At 40.3% G+C, this 19,830-nt stretch overlaps 1 protein-coding gene across 1 annotated transcript in view; it reads right to left on the reverse strand.

Annotated features, from left to right (window-relative positions):
• Positions 1 to 14,383: 14,383 nt before the first annotated feature.
• Positions 14,384 to 19,830, reverse strand: part of cdk18 (cyclin dependent kinase 18) — a 39,467-nt gene continuing 34,020 nt past the window's right edge. The window contains exons 11-16 of the mRNA XM_041034300.1: positions 17,835 to 17,932; positions 17,574 to 17,679; positions 16,831 to 16,873; positions 16,635 to 16,725; positions 15,449 to 15,526; positions 14,384 to 14,721 (exon numbers count right to left, since the gene is read on the reverse strand). Of these exons, the coding sequence (XP_040890234.1) occupies positions 14,687 to 14,721; positions 15,449 to 15,526; positions 16,635 to 16,725; positions 16,831 to 16,873; positions 17,574 to 17,679; positions 17,835 to 17,932 (451 nt within the window). The 3' untranslated portion in view covers positions 14,384 to 14,686. The remainder of the gene's footprint in view (positions 14,722 to 15,448; positions 15,527 to 16,634; positions 16,726 to 16,830; positions 16,874 to 17,573; positions 17,680 to 17,834; positions 17,933 to 19,830) is intronic.

The following is a 19,830-nucleotide window of genomic DNA, read 5'->3' on the forward strand; positions in this document are numbered from 1 at the left end:
AGAACTGGAATGTGATGAAGTTTTGAGTTAATGGACTGATGGATAGATGAGTTCACAGACTCCCAGCAGACTTTCCACCCTGCAGGGATGGATGCACTGGACTCTTCCACAACAGTCTGTGAAACAAAACATGGAGCTGTCAACCTGTTTGCAGTCTGCAAAAGGTGTAAAGTGCAGTAGGAGACAATAGCATCCTCTCAGACTGCCTCCATGTATGTCAGGACATTGGACTTGCTAATTACTGCTGAGCCTCTGTAGAAGGGTTTGCAAAGATCACAAGACCATGGCAGAACATGCTGAGGAGGAGTTGCACTGGACTGTTCCACAACAGTCTGTGAAAGCAGCAGACACCAGAGTCAGGGGAAGTGAGAAAGCAGCAACCAAAGGTAAGATCTGAGGTCATGTTGAAGGTTTGCTTTAGTCTGTTTGCTTTTTACTTACTGCTAATGATTGTTTTTGTGTTTGTTTTTTTTCTCTCAGTTTGAGTCATATGTCCAACCTTAAGGAAGGCTGGAAGGGGAATGTTGTGGCCTGACCTGATCCACCAAGACCTGGACACCGCCTAGATCTCCGGACCTGTTTTTTTTTTCTGTTTTTTTTTTAAATTTCTTTACATTTGGACTTTTCTGTCTCTGAGCCCAACACATGGAGCTGTCAACCTGTTTGCAGTCTGCAAAAGGTGTTAAGTGCAGTAGGAGACAATAGTATCCTCTCAGACTGCCTCCATGTATGTCAGGACATTGGACTTGCTAATTACAGCTGAGCCTCTGTGGAAGGGTTTGCAAAGATCACAAGACCACGGCAGAACATGCTGAGGAGGAGTTGCACTGGACTGTTCCACAACAGTCTGTGAAAGCAGCAGACACTAGAGTCAGATTAAGTGAGAGAGCAGCAACCAAAGGTAAGATCTGAGGTCTAGTTGAAGGTTTGCTTTAGTCTGTTTTCTTTTTACTTACTGCTAATGATTGTTTTGTTTTTTCTCAGTTTGAGTCATATGTCCAACCTTAAGGAAGGCTGGAAGGGGAATGTTGTGGCCTGACGTGATCCAGCAAGCCCTGGACATCACCTAGATCTCTGGACCTCACCTCTGAAGGACTGTTGAAGCCCACATCACACAAGTCTGCAAGCTGCTCTTCAAACTACAGGACACAAGCAGGAAGTGAGTCTGCTGCATCTAGGAGGTGGATGGACTGATGTTCTGCATAGTGAAGCTCAAGTGCTGATTAAGCACAGACTGTGACCATTTAGAAACTCTGTGTTTGGAGCTAAAGTTTTACTAGATTTTCACTTGTGATGCCTCAAGAGGAGACGGTCTCAGGAAAGTGCAAAGGAAACACAGCTGGATCTGTGATGTTGGCTTTCTCAAGTGGTTTTTCAGCTCATAGATCATGTGTTTTGAATTAAATTTCCAGCTGTGTTTTTGTTTTTTTGTTAGATTCAGAAACAAACAATCTTCTTTTTATGTGTCAGGTTTAGAGAGACTTTATTAATCCCTGGATGTAAATTCTTTATTTACAATCAAACTCCAAATGGAAAATGAAGAAAATGCAATGTAGTATGCAGAAGAGTTGACAGAAGTGAGATAAAAATGTTCTTTAGATAAATTTAAATTAAGAATTAAAAAAACGAAACCTACAGTACCACCCCTTAAAATATTCATATATCCCAATATCAGAAAAAAATTCACACCTCTTCATATTTATATTTACATATATACATCATAGGTCTGCAGTTTATTGAAGTGATTACTGTTGAGGTAAAAAGGTAGAATGTGAGCAAGGAGACTGATGACTGGTTTATATGGAATTATTGATAGAACATTGCTGTTCTGATCTGATGAATTGCTTTTAATTATTTTTCCAATGTTGGCTTTCTCAAGCAGTTATTCAGCCCATGAATGATGTTTTATCAATGCATGTAAAATCTGTATTGGCATCTAAGACACATTTGTGATCACACTTTTTTTTGGTATTGAGTAAAATCATTGTTAGGTCAGTAAGTTGCTAAGTTTTCCATCAGTAAATGGTGGAGGTACACAGGCAGCTCTAATGTAGGTCAATTGGGATCCTCCAAAGTAAGAGTTGTTTTTTAATAGTATTCAGCCTGTGTCCTGAGCATAGTTGCACTGCTGTCCATCATCACCAGCCAAATTTTGATAGAAGCTTTATTGTACAGGCAGGGTGAGTTGGACTTTGAGGTCAAACACTGGCTCGTCTCACTCTGCCAAGTTTCGTTCCAAGGGGAGACAGGAGTATGACCTTTCTGGGTTGAAGTAGGTGCGGTGAGAAAAAGTTTTGAGATTGTTACGTTATTTGGCGTCGGCACATAGGGAGGCCTCCCGACAGGGGAATTTTTCCCACCCCTGTAAAGCGATATGTACAGTCAATTGCATACAAGATTCACTGCAGTATTAAGCGACGTGGGGTTATTTAGGTCAGGTTTAAGTGTAGTTGGGTTCGTACATATTTTTTTATTGCGTGGTGGACAGGGTAAGGGAAGGAAGCCTGGCAGAGAGACGACTCAGATAGCTCAGACAACTGTAAAGATGCACCCAGTTTGGGTATATTTGCTTCATTTTCCATCTAGTGGTGATCATGAACGCAGTGACCACTGTGAAAATCTAATAGATGTGTCAAGTTCACCAGGTTGAACAATAATGATTAAGTTGCTCCTACTGAGCTACGTGCCAGTGACATACTTGAAATGAGACATTGTCATGGGCTGAATTGAAGAGAGTCTTAAGGATAACAGGCTTTGTCTTGAAGTAGAACTGCTAATCTTTCTAAACAAATGTGAACGGAGTGACAGCCATTCCAGAAGGCAAACCTGAAAAGATGTTTACAGATGATAGAGAAACGTTTCACTATGTTTTAGAAACCATGTCAAAGACACTAGAGGGGAAGACACAGTTGAAGCCTCATTTAGACCTTTTTTCAAATACTTGTCATGTTATTTATTTTAGTTTGACTTCACATAATAATGTGTGTGTTTTTTAATTCTTTTATTTTCATGTTTACCATCCTCCTTAATTTTTTTTTTAATTGTGAATTTATTTAACTTTGTCATTTGGATGAAGAAAACCTTTTACTCTGTAGTGTTTGATCTTTTTTTTTTTTTTTTTTTTTTTTTTTTTTGCTTTACATTTGGGCTTTTCTGTCTCTGAGCCCAAGACATGGAGCTTTCAACCTGTTGATATGATTAGTCAGCAAAAGTTGTAAAGTGCAGTAGGAGACAATAGGGTCCTCTCAGACTGTCTCCATGTACGTCAGGACATTGGACTTGCTAATTACTGCTGAGACTCTGTGCTGAGGAGGAGTTCCACAGGCAATACAGAACTGGAATGTGATGAAGGTTTGAGATAATGGATTGATGGACAGATGAGTTTGGAGACTCCCAGCAGACTTTCCACCCTGCAGGGATGGATACACTGAACTGTTCCACAACAGTCTGTGAAAGCAGCAGACGCCAGAGTCAGGGGAAGTGAGAGAGCGGCAACCAAAGGTAAGATCTGAGGTCATGTTGAAGGTTTGCTTTAGTCTATTTGCTTTTTACTTACTGCTAATGATTGTTTTTTTTTTCTCAGTTTGAGTCATATGTCCAACCTTAAGGAAGGCTGGAAGGGGAATGTTGTGGCCTGACCTGATCCACCAAGACCTGGATACTGCCTAGATCTCCGGACCTCACCTCTGAAGGACTGTTGCAGCTCACATCACACAAGTCTGCAAGCTGCTCTTTTAACTACAGGACATTCGCAGGAAGTGAGTCTGCTGCATCTAGGAGGTGGATGGACTGATTTTCTGCATAGTGAAACTCAAGTGCTGATAAAGCACAGACTGTGACCATTAACTCTGTGTTTGGAACTGAAGTTTTCCCAGCTATTCACTTGTGATGCCTCAAGAGGACACGATCTCAGGAAAGTGGAAACAAAACACAGCTGGATCTGTGATGTTGGCATTCTCAAGTGGTTTTTCCATCTCATAGATGATGTGTTTTGAATGAATTGTCCAACTCTGTTTTTGATTTTTGTTAGATTCAGAAACAGTCTTCTTTGTATGTGCGTCAGATTTAGAGAAACTTTATTAATCTCTGGAGAATAATTCTTTAGTTAAAATCAAACTCCCAATGGAAAATGAAGAAAATGCAATGTAGTATGCAGAAGAGTTGACAGAAGTGATATAAAAACGTTTTTTAGATAAATTTAAATTAAGAATTAAAAAAACAAAAAAAACAACCTACAGTACCACCTCTTAAAATATTCATATATCCCAATATCAGAAAAAAAAAATCATATCTCTTCACATTTATATTTACATATATACATCACAGGTCTGCAGTTTATAGAAGTGATTACTGTTGAGGTAAAAAGGTGGAATGTGAGCAAGGAGACTGATGACTGGTTTATATGGAATTATTGATAGAACATTGCTGTTCTGATCTGATGAATTGCTTTTAATTATTTTTCCAATGTTGGCTTTCTCAAGCAGTTATTCAGCCCATGGATGATGTTTTATCAATGCATGTAAAATCTGTATTGGCATCTGAGACACATTTGTGATCACACTTTTTTTTGGTTAGGTTAATTGGGGATCCTCCAAAGTAAGAGTTGTTTTTTAATAGTATTCAGCCTGTGTCCTGAGTATAGTTGCACTGCTGTCCATCATCACCAGCCAAATTTTGATAGAAGCTTTATTGTACAGGCAGGGTGAGTTGGACTTTGAGGTCAAACACTGGCTCGTCTCGCTCTGCCAAGTTTCGTTCCAAGGGGAGACAGGAGTAGGACCGTTCATGGTTGAAGTAGGTGCGGTGAGGAAAAGTTTTGAGATTGTTACGTTATTTGGCGTCGGCACATAGGGAGGCCTCCCGACAGGGGAATTTTTCCCACCCCTGTAAAGCGCTATGTACAGTCAATTGCGGACAAGATTCACTGCAGTATTAAGTGACGTGGGGTTATTTAGGTCAGGTTTAAGTGTAGGTGGGTTCGTGCTCTTTTTTTTTTTTTTTTTTTTTTTTTATTGCGTGGTGGACAGGGTAAGGGAAGGAAGCCTGGCAGAGAGACGACTCAGATAGCTCAGACAACTGTAAGGATGCACCCAGTTTGAGTATATTTGCTTCATTTTCCATCTAGAGGTGATGATGAACGCAGTGACCACTGTGAAAACCTAATAGATGTGTCAAATTTACCAGGCTGAACAATAATGATGTTGTTCCTACTGAGCTACGTGCCAGTGACATACTTGAAATGAGACATTGTCATAGGCTGAATTGAAGAGAGTCTTAAGGATAACAGGCTTTGTCTTGAAGTAGAACTGCTAATCTTTCTAAACAAATGTGAACAGAGTGACAGCCATTCCAGAAGGCAAACCTGAAAAGATGTTTACAGATGATAGAGAAACGTTTCACTATGTTTTGAAAACCATGTCAAAGACACTAGAGGGGAAGACACTAGAGGGGAAGACACAGTTAAAGCCTCGTTTAGAACTTTTTTCAAATACTTGTCATGTTATTTATTTGTTTGACTTCACATAATTATGTGTATGTTTTTTAATTCTTTTATTTTCATGTTTACCATCCTTCTTAATTTTTTTTTATTGTGAATTTATTTAACTTTGTCACGTGGATGAAGAAAACCTTTTACTCTGTTATTTATTTATTTATTTATTTGGCTTTACATTTGGACTTCTCTGTCTCTGAGCCCATCACATGGAGCTGTCAACCTGTTGATATTAGTCTGCAAAAGGTGTAAAGTGTAGTAGGAGAAAATTGCGTCTTCTCAGACTGTCACCATGTATGTCAGGACATCGGACTTACTAATTACTGCCGAGTCTATGTGGAAGGGTTTGCAAAGATCACAAGACCACGGCAGAACATGCTGAGGAGGAGTTCCACAGGCAATACAGAGCTGGAATGTGATGAAGTTTTGAGTTAATGGACTGATGGATAGATGAGTTCAGAGACTCCCAGCATACTTTCCACCCTGCAGGGATGGATGCACTGGACTCTTCCACAACAGTCTGTGAAAATAGCAGACACCAGAGTGAGAGGAAATGAGAGAGCGGCAACCAAAGGTGAGCTCTGAAGTCATGTTGAAGGTTTGCTTTGGTTTGTTTGCTTTTTACTTACTGCTAATGATTGTTTTGTTTTTTTTTTCTTTTTCTCAGTTTTAGTCATATGTCCAACCTTAAGGAAGGCTGGAAGGGGAATGTTGTGGCCTGACCTGATCCACCAAGCCCTGGACACCACCTAGATCTCCGGACCTCACCTCTGAAGGACTCTTGAAGCCCACATCACACAAGTCTGCAAGCTGCTCTTCAAACTACAGGACACAAGCAGGAAGTGAGTCTTCTGCATCTAGGAGGTGGATGGACTGATTTTCTACATAGTGAAGCTCAAGTGCTGATTAAGCACAGACTGTGACCATTTATCAACTCTGTTGTTGGAACAGAAGTTTTGCCAGCTTTTCACTTGTGATGCCTCAAGAGGAGACGCTCTCAGGAAAGCAAACAAAACACAGCTGGATCTGTAATGTTGGCTTTCTCATGTGGCTTTTCAGCTCATAGATCACTTTTTATGAATGAATTGTCCAACTGTGTTTTTGTTATAGAAGTGATTACTGTTGAGGTAAAAAGGTAGAGTGTGAGCAAGGAGACTGATGACTGGTTTAAATGGAATTATTGATAGAACATTGCTGCTCTGATCTGATGAATTGCTTGTAATTATTTTTCCGATGTTGGCTTTCTCAAGCAGTTATTCAGCCCATGGATGATGTTTTATCAATGCATGTAAAATCTGTATTGGCATCTGAAATACATTTGTGATCACACTTTTTTGATATTGAGTAAAATCATTGTTAGGTCAGTAAGTTGCTAAGTTTTCCATCAGTAAATGGTGGACGTACAGGGGCAGGTCTGATGTAGATCAATTGGGGATCCTCCAAAGTAAGAGTTGTTTTTTTAAATAGTATTCAGCCTCTGTCCTGAGCATAGTTGCATTGCTGTCCATCATCACCAGCCAAATTTTGATAGAAGCTTTATTGTACAGGGAGGATGAGTTGGACTTTGAGGTCAAACACTGGCTCGTCTCGCTCTGCCAGGTTTCGTTCCAAAGGGAGACAGAAGTAGGACCGTTCTGGGTTGATGTAGGTGTGGTGAGGAAAAGTTTTGCGATTCCTTTTTTTTTTTTTGGCGTCGGCACATAGGGAGGCCTCCCGGCAGGGGAATTTTTCCCACCCCTGTAAAGCGTTGCGTACGGTCAATTGCAGACAAGATTCACTGCGGTTTCAAGCAACATGGGCTTATTTGGGTCAGGTTTAAGTGTAGTGGGTTCGTATATATATATTTTTTTATATTGCGTGGTGGACAGGGTAAGGGAAGAAAGCTTGGCAGAGAGACGACTCAGATAGCTCAGACAACTTTAAAGATGCACCCAGTTTGGGTATATCTGCTTCATTTTCCATCTAGTGGTGATGATGAACGCAGTGACCACTGTGAAAACCTAATAGATGTGTCAAGTTTACCAAGTTGAATGATAATGATTAATTTGTTCCTACTGAGCTACATGCTAGTGAGTACTTGAAATGAGACATTTTCATGGGCTGAATTGAAGAGAAAATCTTAAGGATAACTGCTAATCTTTATAAACAAATGTGAGCAGAGTGACAGCCATTTCAGAAGGCAAATCTGAAAAGATGTTCACAGATGGTAGAGAAACGTTTCACTATGTTTTGAGAACCATGTCAAAGACACAGTTAAAGCCTCGTTCTAGCAGATTTCTGTTCTTTAGCACTTTTTTCATATACTTATCTATTTTAGTTTGACTTTACATATTTATGTGTTTGCTTTTTATTCTTTTGTTCTCATATTTATCCTTTTTCTTAATTTTTTGTTATTGTGAATTTATTTAAATTTGTCACTTGGATGAAGAAAACCTTGTACTCTGTAGTGCTTGATCATTATTGGGGTTTTGTTGTTTGTTTTTTTAATTTCTTACTTTACATTTGGACTTTTCTGTCTCTGAGCCCATCACATGGAGCTGTCAATCTGTTAATATTAGTCTGCAAAAGGTGTAACGTGCAGTAGGAGACAATAGTGTCCTCTCAGACTGTCTCCATGTACATCAGGACATTGGACTTGCTAATTACCGCTGAGCCTCTATGGAAGGGTTTGCAAAGATCACAAGACCACGGCAGAACATGCTGAGGAGGAGTTCCACAGGCAATACAGAACTGGAATGTGATGAAGTTTTGAAATAATGGACTGATGGATAGATGAGTTCAGAGACTCCCAGCAGACTTTCCACCCTGCAGGGATGGATGCACTGGACTCTTCCACAACAGTCTGTGAAAGCAGAAGAATTGAAAGACAGAAATAAGAAAAAAAAATTTAGATAAATTTAAATTAATAATATTAAATAGAAAAAAAACTACAATACCCACTCCTTAGAATATACATATAGCCCAATATCAGAAAAAATAAAAACATGTCTTCATATTACATATTTACATCAAAGTAAATGTGTAATAATTCTAATCTGCTGAGCACACATTATCCAATAACTGTTCACTAACTGTAATGTAAATGCTGACCCACATTGTCTGTATTATGCTTCACGTCCTTCTCCCCCTCTCCTCCATTCCTAGCTGTCCTATCTTCCTCCTTTTCCTCCTTTCACCCAGCCCGGCCATCGGCAGGAGGGTCCCCCATCTGAGCCAGGTTCTGCTCAAGGTTTCTTCCTGTTAAAAGGGAGTTTTCCTTGCCACTGTCGCCTTAAGTGCTTGCTCTGGGGTCAGGCTCTGGGTCTCTGTAAAGCGCTTTGAGACAATTTTGATTGTGGAAGGCGCTATATAAATAAAATTGAATTGAATTGAAAGTCTGCTTTTTTTTTCTTTAGAAGTGATTACTGTTGAGGTAAAAAGGTAGAGTGTGAGCAAGAAGACTGATGACTGGTTTAAATGGAATTATTGATGATGATGAACGCAGTGACCACTGTGAAAACCTAATAGATGTGTCAAGTTTACCAGGTTGAACAATAATGATTAATTTGCTCCTACTGAGCTATGTGCTAGTGACATACTTGAAGTTGAACACCTGAATCCAAACCCTCAAGAAACTGTCTGAATATGTGCTGGTATCTGTGTTTTGTTTTGTTTGTTTTTTTAAAGGAAATGTCAAAGAAATCAAAGGATTTCCCTTGAATGTTTCTCATTTAATTTTGTCACTTGGATGAAGAAAATCTTGAACTTTATAGTGTTTATTTTTTTGTATTGTCTTTTATTTAGTACTCACATTTTGGCAGTAATTTGGTGTCATTAACAGGATTCAAGTAGCCAGAACTTCTCCAATATATAGTGAATAAGGTCAAACAGGTGATTCATATGACATAAGATGTGATACTAATATGACCTAGTGCTGTTGTAAGTAGTTATTTTTACCAAGTGTGTGATTTTATGAATGAATTTCAAATCTCCATTGGCATTTGAATTATGTGTATGTTTAACAGAACTATAGCAAATTATTGTTTTAACTTTAGGTTCTTATGATATGGGATATTTTGCTGTTTCCAAGGTTACCATTCTCAGTTTGTACTATGAGGTTGGTATTATCTGTTATTGTGCTCTCTCCTGATTGTTAGCTGATGCTCTGTGTCACTTCCAGTCTCTGGTCAGTCTGTTTTGAACTGCGATAAGTATGTTCATGATATAACTGAATGCGATGTAATTAGAGACCCAAAGTAATTTGTTCATATTTAATTTAAATCTTTTGAGTTGGTCTGAGTTGAACTTGACTATGAGACACCTGTTGTTGTGAATCCAGAAACAGGATTTTGTTCTCTTTGGACTCAAACCAGGAATAAGCCTGAGTTCAACACCACGTGTCAGCGTTCAGAGTCTGACTGTGAACCAGAACACAGTGTGGTGTCGTCAGGCAGCAATTGGCAGGCTTCAGTCAGACTGATCTCAGAGCTGTGACAAAGATCAAACTCATCAGTTTTTTTTGTGTTGAAACGAGAGGACAAACGGTCTCAGATCAGATGTGAAGGTAGGACAGTTGGACAAATGAGGACCACTGTCTCTACACATCCTGTGAGGCTGTCAACTGTGATCTAGCTTTATTTCCTGTTGACATGGACACAACAACAGACACATGCAGACACACAGACGCACACACACACACACTACTATTGACATTTCCCATCCTTTATCCTCCCTAACTCCTCTTAACGTCTCCTACTCATTTTATCCTTTATCCTTTTCCTCACTTTCCTAATCCCTCTGTGCCCCATCCCCATCTATCCATCCTTTCTCTATCCTTCCTCTACCCTCCCTCCCTACTTTCCTTCCTACAGTGATTTTCCATACTAGCCCATTTTTATCATTCCTCTCCTCTCTGTGAATCAGACCCTTTTCTATCCATCCTACGCTCCCTCGTTTCTTCTTCTCCCACCCTCTCTTCTATCATTCTTTCATTTACAAAGGTCATGAATATATTTTGGTTTCTGCTTTACAGTAACAGAACAGACAATGAATGGGACAGCACAGCACACCGCACCACTCTCGCAATTTCCCGCAGGGGAGTTTTCTAGATTCAAGTTTTTATTTTTAGCTGAGGAAATCTTTCAGACTGACAAAGAACAAAACTGTGCATCAGTCTGCAGAAACCTGTGACTTCCTGTGATGACATGCAGTTGTCCAACAGCACCATCTTCTGTTCTTCTATGTTACTGTACATTTGCCTTTGTACTGCATGTTTCAACTACATCTTATCAGCTCATAATAATTTAACTATTTAAGTAGCAAAAAGAAAAAAAAGACTTTGAACATTTGACTGTTTCAGAATTTTAATAGTTTAGATATTTATCAATTAATCAATTATTCAATCAGTTTTATGCCTTTTGGCAGTCACAGTACATTCAATTTCTCATTTCATAACAGTGTAGACAAATCACACAAAATATCACATCTTATACAAAATCTAAACTTATCTTTTATAAAACATTTAGACATCATCTGCAGGTTTTTTCTTTATTTTATTTTAAATACAGTGCTCTATTTTTTTTAATACAGCATAAAACTCACTGAGAAAGATGAAATGTTAAAATACATATATATTATTTCTTTTTCATTACAGTATTTAAAATAGCTTCATTTACCACAACTAAACACAAAGTAATACTTCTGCCACTGAGGGGAGGGAGGGAGGGGGGAGGTTTGGAAGTGTAACATCCACAGATGTATGTCCCTCTGAAGTCCCTGGCGGTTTGCCCCGAATTCCTCTCTTCTCGCTGCTGCCACCTTATCGTGTGCTCACTGACAGGTGATCAGAGGGTCGGATGGTCACAACATTATCCTTCCATCAGCTTCATTCCACTTTAGAGGTAGAAAAACTTTCAACAGCCAAGTTTCACTGGCATTTGTCTCTTCACTCATACACATACATATCCTCCCCCGACCTGCACACATACGCCTCTTCATATCAGCCCGGCACTGGATTGCTTCAGGAGTTCAGTGCTTGGCTTAAGGGCACCTGAACCAACTTCTCTACCTCTGGCTTCCGTGAACGGTCTCAAACATCATTCATTTGCTTCTACTTGATGACCTGTTCAGTTCTGTGGATTCAGTCATCTAGAAATCATAAAGCTAACTACTGTCAATTTGCTGTAGGAAAGATGTTTTGCCACTCATCTGAAAGGCTTCCTCAGTGCAGACTGACTGGCAGGGAGTCAGGGAGTTTAACCCCTGTAGAATCGTTCTCACACTTAGGGTCGGCAACACGGCAATCATGCGAGAGTCGTTAAGCTCTCAGCACGGTTTGTGCAGTGACCCGTGTACGGTCGCCTCTGTGGGTGTGTTGGCACTGTCCCCAACAATTAATGTGTACATACTCGCATGAAGTGCACTCTGTGTCAGGCACTGTGGACTTATCCACAGCAGCACATGGGAAGGACTGCAGCAGAAGAAGAAAGCAGGGGAAGCAGGACTTGATGGTTCTTAGTTAAACTTTTACAGTGGCTACATGTCGCCACTGTAGTGAGCACATTGGTTTCTGCTTGCTTTATTGTTTTCTGGTATTCAAATACATTAGCTATCTGACTACAGGTGTGTTTTGGAAGACAAGCAGACAAGGAAGTGACAGGGTCAGGGCTACAAATCATCAACACAGAGGTACTTCAGTTCTCATGGCTAGAGACTGTGAAGTTTCAGATTTTGGGAGAAATGTTCCAGGTCTGAAATTGTGTAATTACAGAGGTTTGCATGCTTGCGCATTTGCAGAACCCAACATGAGGAGCATACAACGGGAGCAGACTTATTAACCAGCTTTGCAGTGTGGCTCTTTAGAAAGCTGTAAACACCTTCAGATGATGTTAAATGACACAGCAATAATGAAGCAGTTTATTTAAAGCATGCTACAGCTTGGACTTCCCACAGCCCGGTCACAACTAAGAAAGCCTTTTGGATAAAAGACAAAATGTCTTCAAAAGTCTACAGCAAGTCCAGTTGCTTTTCACTTTGCATTTCTGGATGGCCTCTAATCTGCAGGAATATCTACTCACATACTGTGAATCAAATCATGATTATAGACAAAGGAAATAATCCATGACTAGTCCACCATTTATCTAACAACACCAAATCATAAAACATATTCGGTCCACATATAAACTCAATCCGAAGAAATAAGTAAACAAATAATGGTGACGTCTTTATCTGCAACTTCTATATGTCTGCTGTTCTAAAAACACAACTCAATTTTCGTGACTGGAAGAATGATGGTGATAGGAAGCCTCTACTGTATTCACCACAGACTTTTAGTGTCTCTTTCATATTGCACTGTTTGTTTAACACACAACCTTGATCACACCCCACGGGTCATTAATGTGGCCCAAACCCCTTGTCACTGTCTTACATTAGGGCCCCTCCCCTCAGCATTTCCTTTTCTGCTGGAACTCAGAGGAAGAGGATAAAGATGAACTTAGGGAAGATTAAGGAGAGAGGAGTGTAGCTTATACACAAGCTCCCATCACGTTTGTGAGTGCAGATCATTTAATTATCTAGGACGAAAGCACAACCTCTGGGCTCAATCCTAATCAGTCACAAAGGAACTGTAAAGGGCACTAAGAAAGGTGTGAAATTTTCACATTGGTATCTGTTAACAGATGAGTGGACTTTATACTGTATGTAGTTTTATACACTGACTTTTGTGGTTCTACAGCTGAAAGCTGCTCCCCAGCAATAGGTGTAACAGAGCTGAGCAAAACATAAGTGGTAGTGGTGACTCCTACTGAAAGCAGTTCGCTACGAGAAAGTAGTTGTAGGACACACTTTCCCAGTCTACTGGTCTAGGGCTAAGGGCTTTCCATACAATGTGGACACAAAGGAAAGGGAGCAGGCTTCAGAGGACACTTCTGGTTTGTGCAAATAGGAGACTAAGATATACATACACTCATAGTTATTTACAGACACGAATCAAATGCCTCCTAACACATTGGCTACACTAGATCAAATATAGATTCTTCACAAGCCAAAATATCATGCACAGTTTTACTAAGGCAACTTCAAAAACTGTAGTGAAAGTCAGCGGTTAACACTGTATGGAACAAAAACCCACAATGCGCTGAAACACGGGGTCGCTGTAGCAAGGCAAAATCTGTCGACATGAATCCATTTAAGTTTTATATCCATGATGGAGTCAGATCCTATGGCAGGGTACATGTCTGCTTCATGTGAGTTGAGGTACCATCAATGAACAGTGTGTTGCTACTTTTTCAGTGTCTGGACTACTTGTGTATTTACAACTTCAAGACTGCAGGTCACATGACACACCCATAGCTGCCATACTGGTGAATCTTCTGACCTGGAGTTAATAATTTCATCACAGGTAAATCTGATTTAGTTAAATTATGCCAGTTTGTGAGCTGACACATCCAGGTAGCTGACCGTTGTCACCTAATGCATTAGCTAACATAAACTGCGAGGTTGAACCTTTATTGTTTGTTTAGAGGTCGGCAGCTTTGTGAGAACATTTTCCTTCCTTTGCCTACCTACAAATCCCGTAGGTAGGCAAAGAATGCGTCTGTTGAGGCACCACTAGATGCTGAAACACAATCAGAGAGTATCGTTGAGCTATATCTTATACGTGTTATACGTGTTTTGGTTTAGAGGTAAGCCTAAATATTATTAAGACAAAATAATTAGCAAAATTTCAAAAGAAATTGACCTCATTAGATTTCACATAAAACTGGAGTCGCTTCCCTTCACACCACAACTCTGTGCTTGTTTGTCTCAGCGGTGCTCAGGCATACACCTGCAGCTGTATGATGGTTCCAGATGTGGTAGCTACCTTAGATGGCCAGAGCACTGGGTGTGCAGTTTTATATAGTGGCCTATTTTTTCTTAAGTGTATGTGTGTGTGTGTTGGTAAGATATTTAAATCTCTGGTGTCTCTGGTGTAACTCAGTAAGGGCAGCATGTTCAGCGTCGCGGATTGTGCAAATGTGTGCAAATATGTGTGTGTGTGTGTGCATGGTCAACTGCTATGGAAATGAGTGCAGGTGAGTTTGTGTGTACATGCAGGTGTGTGTGTGTGTGTAGGTGAGGTATGCCTGTGAATGTGCTGAGCTATGTTGGCCTTTGTGCTGTGGTCTGAAAAGGCAGCTCCTCTTCTCAGTCTGTCTGTGCTCCTCCTCTGTGTGATCTCTAAAAGATGCTTTGTCTTCGGTTCTTTCCTCGACCTGAGGAGAGACAAATTGAGATAACACTTACTCTAAAATGGTGATTATACACTGTCAACAAGCACCAGTTTACACGGACGTTTATTTTCAGAGAAGCAATGACTCATACTTTCTCCTTAAAAAAAATTTCCCTCTGTAACCTATATCAATTCGATGCTACTTGCTAGAATAGGTTAAGTATGATGAATGCGTCTTAAAGCTTTAAATGAGCCTACTCAGGTGAAGATAAAGTCATAGTGAGACTTATTAAGTGTACAAAGAGCTTATTAGAGTGTAAATCGGTGACTGTAATGGGCTTGATTATGTTATCAGCTACTGGTTTATTTTCATAGTCATTTCAGTTCCTGTGAGACTCCTCTCTGCGGTATTTTTTTGTGTCTGAGTAAACAAACTCAGCGTGCTCACTTCTGGCAGAGTTTTGCTAATTAGGAAAAATACGTCTGCAGACACTTCAGCATTTCAGATGTTGTGGTCAGGAGTAAAACACAGTCTGGCTTAATTTCATTCCAGACAATTTGGGAAACTTACAGAGTGTTAAGTTTCTATCCTATAATTATCATTAAAGAGCAGGGAAATGAGATCCAATCACAAGTGGACAGAGACGCAAGTGGAGACACAATCTAATGCCAGGTGTGAACATACGTACTTAGAAATGGAAATGTACACTTGTGATTGGATGACCCAACACACATGTTTATGGCAGGAGTGCACAGGGCAGACGCCTTACCTAAAGGCTGAAACACTGAGCTGCGGTGGCCTGGGTCCCTCTGGAGCTGCACCTCTCTGAGAGAAAACACTGAGGCAGCTAAAGCAAAGAGAGTGGAGAAGACAACTTAAGAACAGAGAGACAAATCTTTGTGAGTTGTCTCCAATTTTTAAAGGATTTGAAAAGAGAATGCACTTATGCAACACACCTTACCATACAACTCAAAGGTTCTAACATGCATACTCGTAAGACAAATGTACAAATGTTATAACGTGTTTGTATAGTTGAAAACAAAAATCTGTTAGGAAGCCAGACAAGACAGACTATTAAAAATTTTAACTGCAGGTTTTGTTGCCAAGTTACACCATAAAGTGCATCAAAAAATCAACCCAAGACATTTTTCCAACAATTTATGTGACTTTGTGCTAAGAACTACACCTCATTTTTGTATGTTCGCTGTATGTAATCCTGGAGACTAGGGACGTACATCAGAAGGACCTCAGAAACTACAACAAACATGTCCTCCTTCACAGACATTCATCCTCTGCAGGTAAACTCCAAACTTCCTGTCTCACAGTTACATCACCTTTTCTTCCTCGCTTTTTCAGCAAATCACGACGGAGAATTTTTCCCTCGTTTGCATAAAAATTAAACATTTAAACAAGTTTTTCTCAAGCTAGTCAGTCCCACATCGCCTCGAATCCCACAGTGTCTTGTGAAGCAAATTGCTTACATTCCATAGAAGGTGCACCGGAGAATGTCGACAGTATCTGCTGGTTCACACTGTTTCAGACTGTCCCTGGACGCACAGCTCATGGAGGCAATTAAAATACTTCAAAGCCTTTGGTGACCAGACTTCTTCTTCTCAGAGTCAGACTCAGACAAATCTTAACAAACTTTGCTGTGAGCTCAGCAGTTTAATGCAGTAAAAACCACAGTCTTTTTAAACTAACAGTGTGTTCTGTCAGACCTTTTCTGAACTTTTTGTCCAATTTGGTCAAAAAGTGCAAACTGACCAAAAAAAGCACATTCAACTATGTAGTGTTGTTTTTACAAAGGCCACTGCTGAGATGGAAGAGTGGTACATTTGCAGTAGAAGTGCAGTCTGCTGCTCCCAGCTAGAGTGTCCAGGAACTCTCGAACACCTGAGAGGTTTTTATGGTGTGTGTGTGTGTGTGTGTGTGTACAGTGTATGTGTGTGTCTTACTTTCTGCCAAATTGTGTATGTTATCCCCCAGACTCAGGAAGTAGGGGTGTCGTAGAGCGGCTTCAGATGAGATTCTGCTCCTGGTGTCATACTGCAATCGTAATAGAAAAGCAGCTGATTAGACCTTCTGTGAAATCACTGTTCTGCTCTGTCTCAAATCCAGGTGTGTGAAGGCCACTGTGCTTTTGTCCCCTACCAGCAGCAGAGCAGACAACAGGTCAATCCCCTCAGTGTCCAACCTGATGGAGACAAAGAAAAGTCTTTATCTCACCAAAACATAAAAACAGCATTAGAACAAGTAATGCATCTATAAAACAAAGTGTAAAAGCACAGAACATTAATATACTCAATAAAAAATACTGAAACCCTGAACTGAATTCAGTCTTCAGATGTGCCAATAAAGGAAGGGAACTGTCTGTCAGTGTTATAATTTATTACGTCTCTTGTCCTGACAATGTTTAAGTCATTTGCAGTTTTGTAAGCTGTTTCTAAGACTAAAAACTGTTGAGCAACCTAAGAAGATGAAGCCGTCTGAGAGCCCAGACATGGTCAAGAGTTTCAACAAGTTATAGCTGTCCAGTTCAACAGGCACCTCTTATGAAATCCTGTTTGGTGCAAATGATAATCTCTTTAGTCCCCATTGACATTAATCTCCAAAACTGCTGCTGGACCAAGTTGGACCAAGTCTGAGCTTGAGTTTATTACTAATACACAAATTCATTTAAGGATTCTGTTTCAGTTTCTCTAAATTAGAGCTGATGTTTTAGCTACCGGAGTGGCTTCCCAGATGGCAATGTCAGTAGATTAGTCCACCACTTTGGTCCAGACACAAACATCTCAACAATTTGTTTGCACAGATGACCATGAAATGTACAGGCACTGAATGAATCTGATGAATCTTATTAGCTCTGGTGATACAGTGAAGTTTGTTGGTGATACCTGGGCACATGGTTGATGAGAGCTTGAGGTCTGTATTGAGGAAAGAGGTAGGACCTAAACTCCTCATTACTGCTGATACCAGGCCAAGTCTCTTCTGTTGGAGTGCCTGAAAGACAAAGAATAGAGGACGTGTATGTTCATCTGCTCTCACAGGACACTGTCACCTACTCACATTAAATGTTCTCACATCATATATTATTTTTTAAGTCTTTCCTGTAATATGTAGTAATATTATGTAGTTATATTACGTTGCTCTCTTACCCATGAGCCTAAAAATGAGATGCAGCTCCTCCTTCACAGTGGCACCAGGAAACATGGGACGACCTGTTGCCATCTCATACAGGATACAGCCCACGCCCCTGTAGAAGAGGAGGCGATGTGTTGAAAGTCTAGGTGAGGCCGTGTTCAACAATCAATCACACACACTTCAAAGCATGCTGATCACAAGTGCAAACATGTATGGTGTGAGTGGGCACAGTGCAGCCTTTTGTTCCATCCAGGATGGTGTGTTGAAGAGGTGCCCTGTGCACTGATGAGAGGATATGTAGCTAGGTGAGCTCATAAAGGGCTGTCGTGTTGCTAGAGAGCCACGGTTTTCTCACCATAGCAAACTGCTAATGAGCAAAAACACATAAGGAAAGTGAATGCAGATGAATTACGCTCCATTGTGTGACTAGTGACTCATCTCTCTGTTATTAGACTGGCTGATTTTAATAGATATGCATGATTCACCCTGGAAATCCTGGACTATCCTCAAGCTGTTAGATATCCATCTAATTCACCAAGTAACAGCATCGATCAGTACCAGGGCTGGCACGAGCGCTTTGAGGACCCTGCACCGATCAGGCACAACCTTTAAACCAGCGACTTTAATGTAGTGGCTGATCAGCGTATGTGCTTTGTGTTGACCTGACAGAGTGCAGCATGTCAGAGCTGCTCTGATCGAGTCCAGGCGGAGGCTACAAGACACTGCTTGTGTGGAGAAATATTAGGGGTGGGTGGATCGATACCTAAAGTATTAATACTACAGTAAATATTGTTCTGGGTATTGAAACTAACATCGCTGGGATCAATGTGTAAACAAACAGATCCCTCTCACATCAGTTCAGATTCTGGGCACATTAAGATTGTTTACTGCATGTAGTTTGTGCCTCTCTGCTGCTGATGTGTGCACCGCTCACTTCGTTAGCTCAGAAAACTCTCTGCTACATGATAGTTCATTTGTTCATTTTAATAAGAAGAAGTAATGGTGTGGCTACCATGATCAGACTGATCATGGTGTTACTCAGTATCACATTAAAATCAGAACTGTTGTGATGCCACAGAATCACGTCAGTCTTAGACGTTAAACTCAGCACAGAGAAACTTTCCTCCTTCAGCAGATGGAGGTGAAAACAGCCCTCTAATGTCAGACTCTGCACATACATTATTCTGCTGAGCGAAACTCAAACTACCAAGTGATGTAATGATAAGCAAAACACATTTTTGAGAGGAAGAAGTGCTAATAACCATCTGTTCTCACTTGGACATTTCAGTCACGGAGCAGCTCGTGAAATTTGTTTCTGGAAGAATGATGAAAACAAGTTATCAGATGTTCGTCAGGCCTTTTAGAGACAAATGAGATGGGGAAAAAAAAAAACAACATCAGGCTGTCACTGCTGATGCACAGAACACAGGCAGAGAGATGCAATGAAGAGATTTTACTGAAATGATGATGATGACCAAGAAAGGTAAACAGACAGGCACAGAAAGAACAAGAGTTCCACATAAATGCCGCAGCCTGAGGGAGGGAGTCTGTGGCTGGCAGGTACAGAGGGGCAGACTGGGCAACATTAACAGGCCCGGGGCAAGGATCGTGACACAGGCAGGTGTAGAGAAGCCAAAAAAAAAAAAAAAACTTCAACCAAGAAAGGTTTCTTCCTTTCCTATGTTTCTTTTCATTTCTTTGATGTTGTTTTTCCCACTTTACAAGGTGCTAAGAATATTGCTTTCCATCTGGCAAGTCAATATTTTAAGCAATTATTCAATTTATGAACATGAAAATGCAGGACCCCGACATATAATGTGGTCTTTTACATTTTGTGTATTTTAAGTTACCCACACACACAAATTTCTCAGCCTCATATTCATTTGAGCTAGAATTAGTTCCAGAGAGTGAGGCTTAGTAAATGCAAATATGCACAATAAGTGCTTTACATTAAATTTTGCATCATATTTAAATATACACAACATGTTATATACTATTTACTATGTCCAT

Source organism: Toxotes jaculatrix, chromosome 3, assembly GCF_017976425.1.
Source record: "Toxotes jaculatrix isolate fToxJac2 chromosome 3, fToxJac2.pri, whole genome shotgun sequence".
NCBI lineage: Eukaryota > Metazoa > Chordata > Actinopteri > Toxotidae > Toxotes > Toxotes jaculatrix.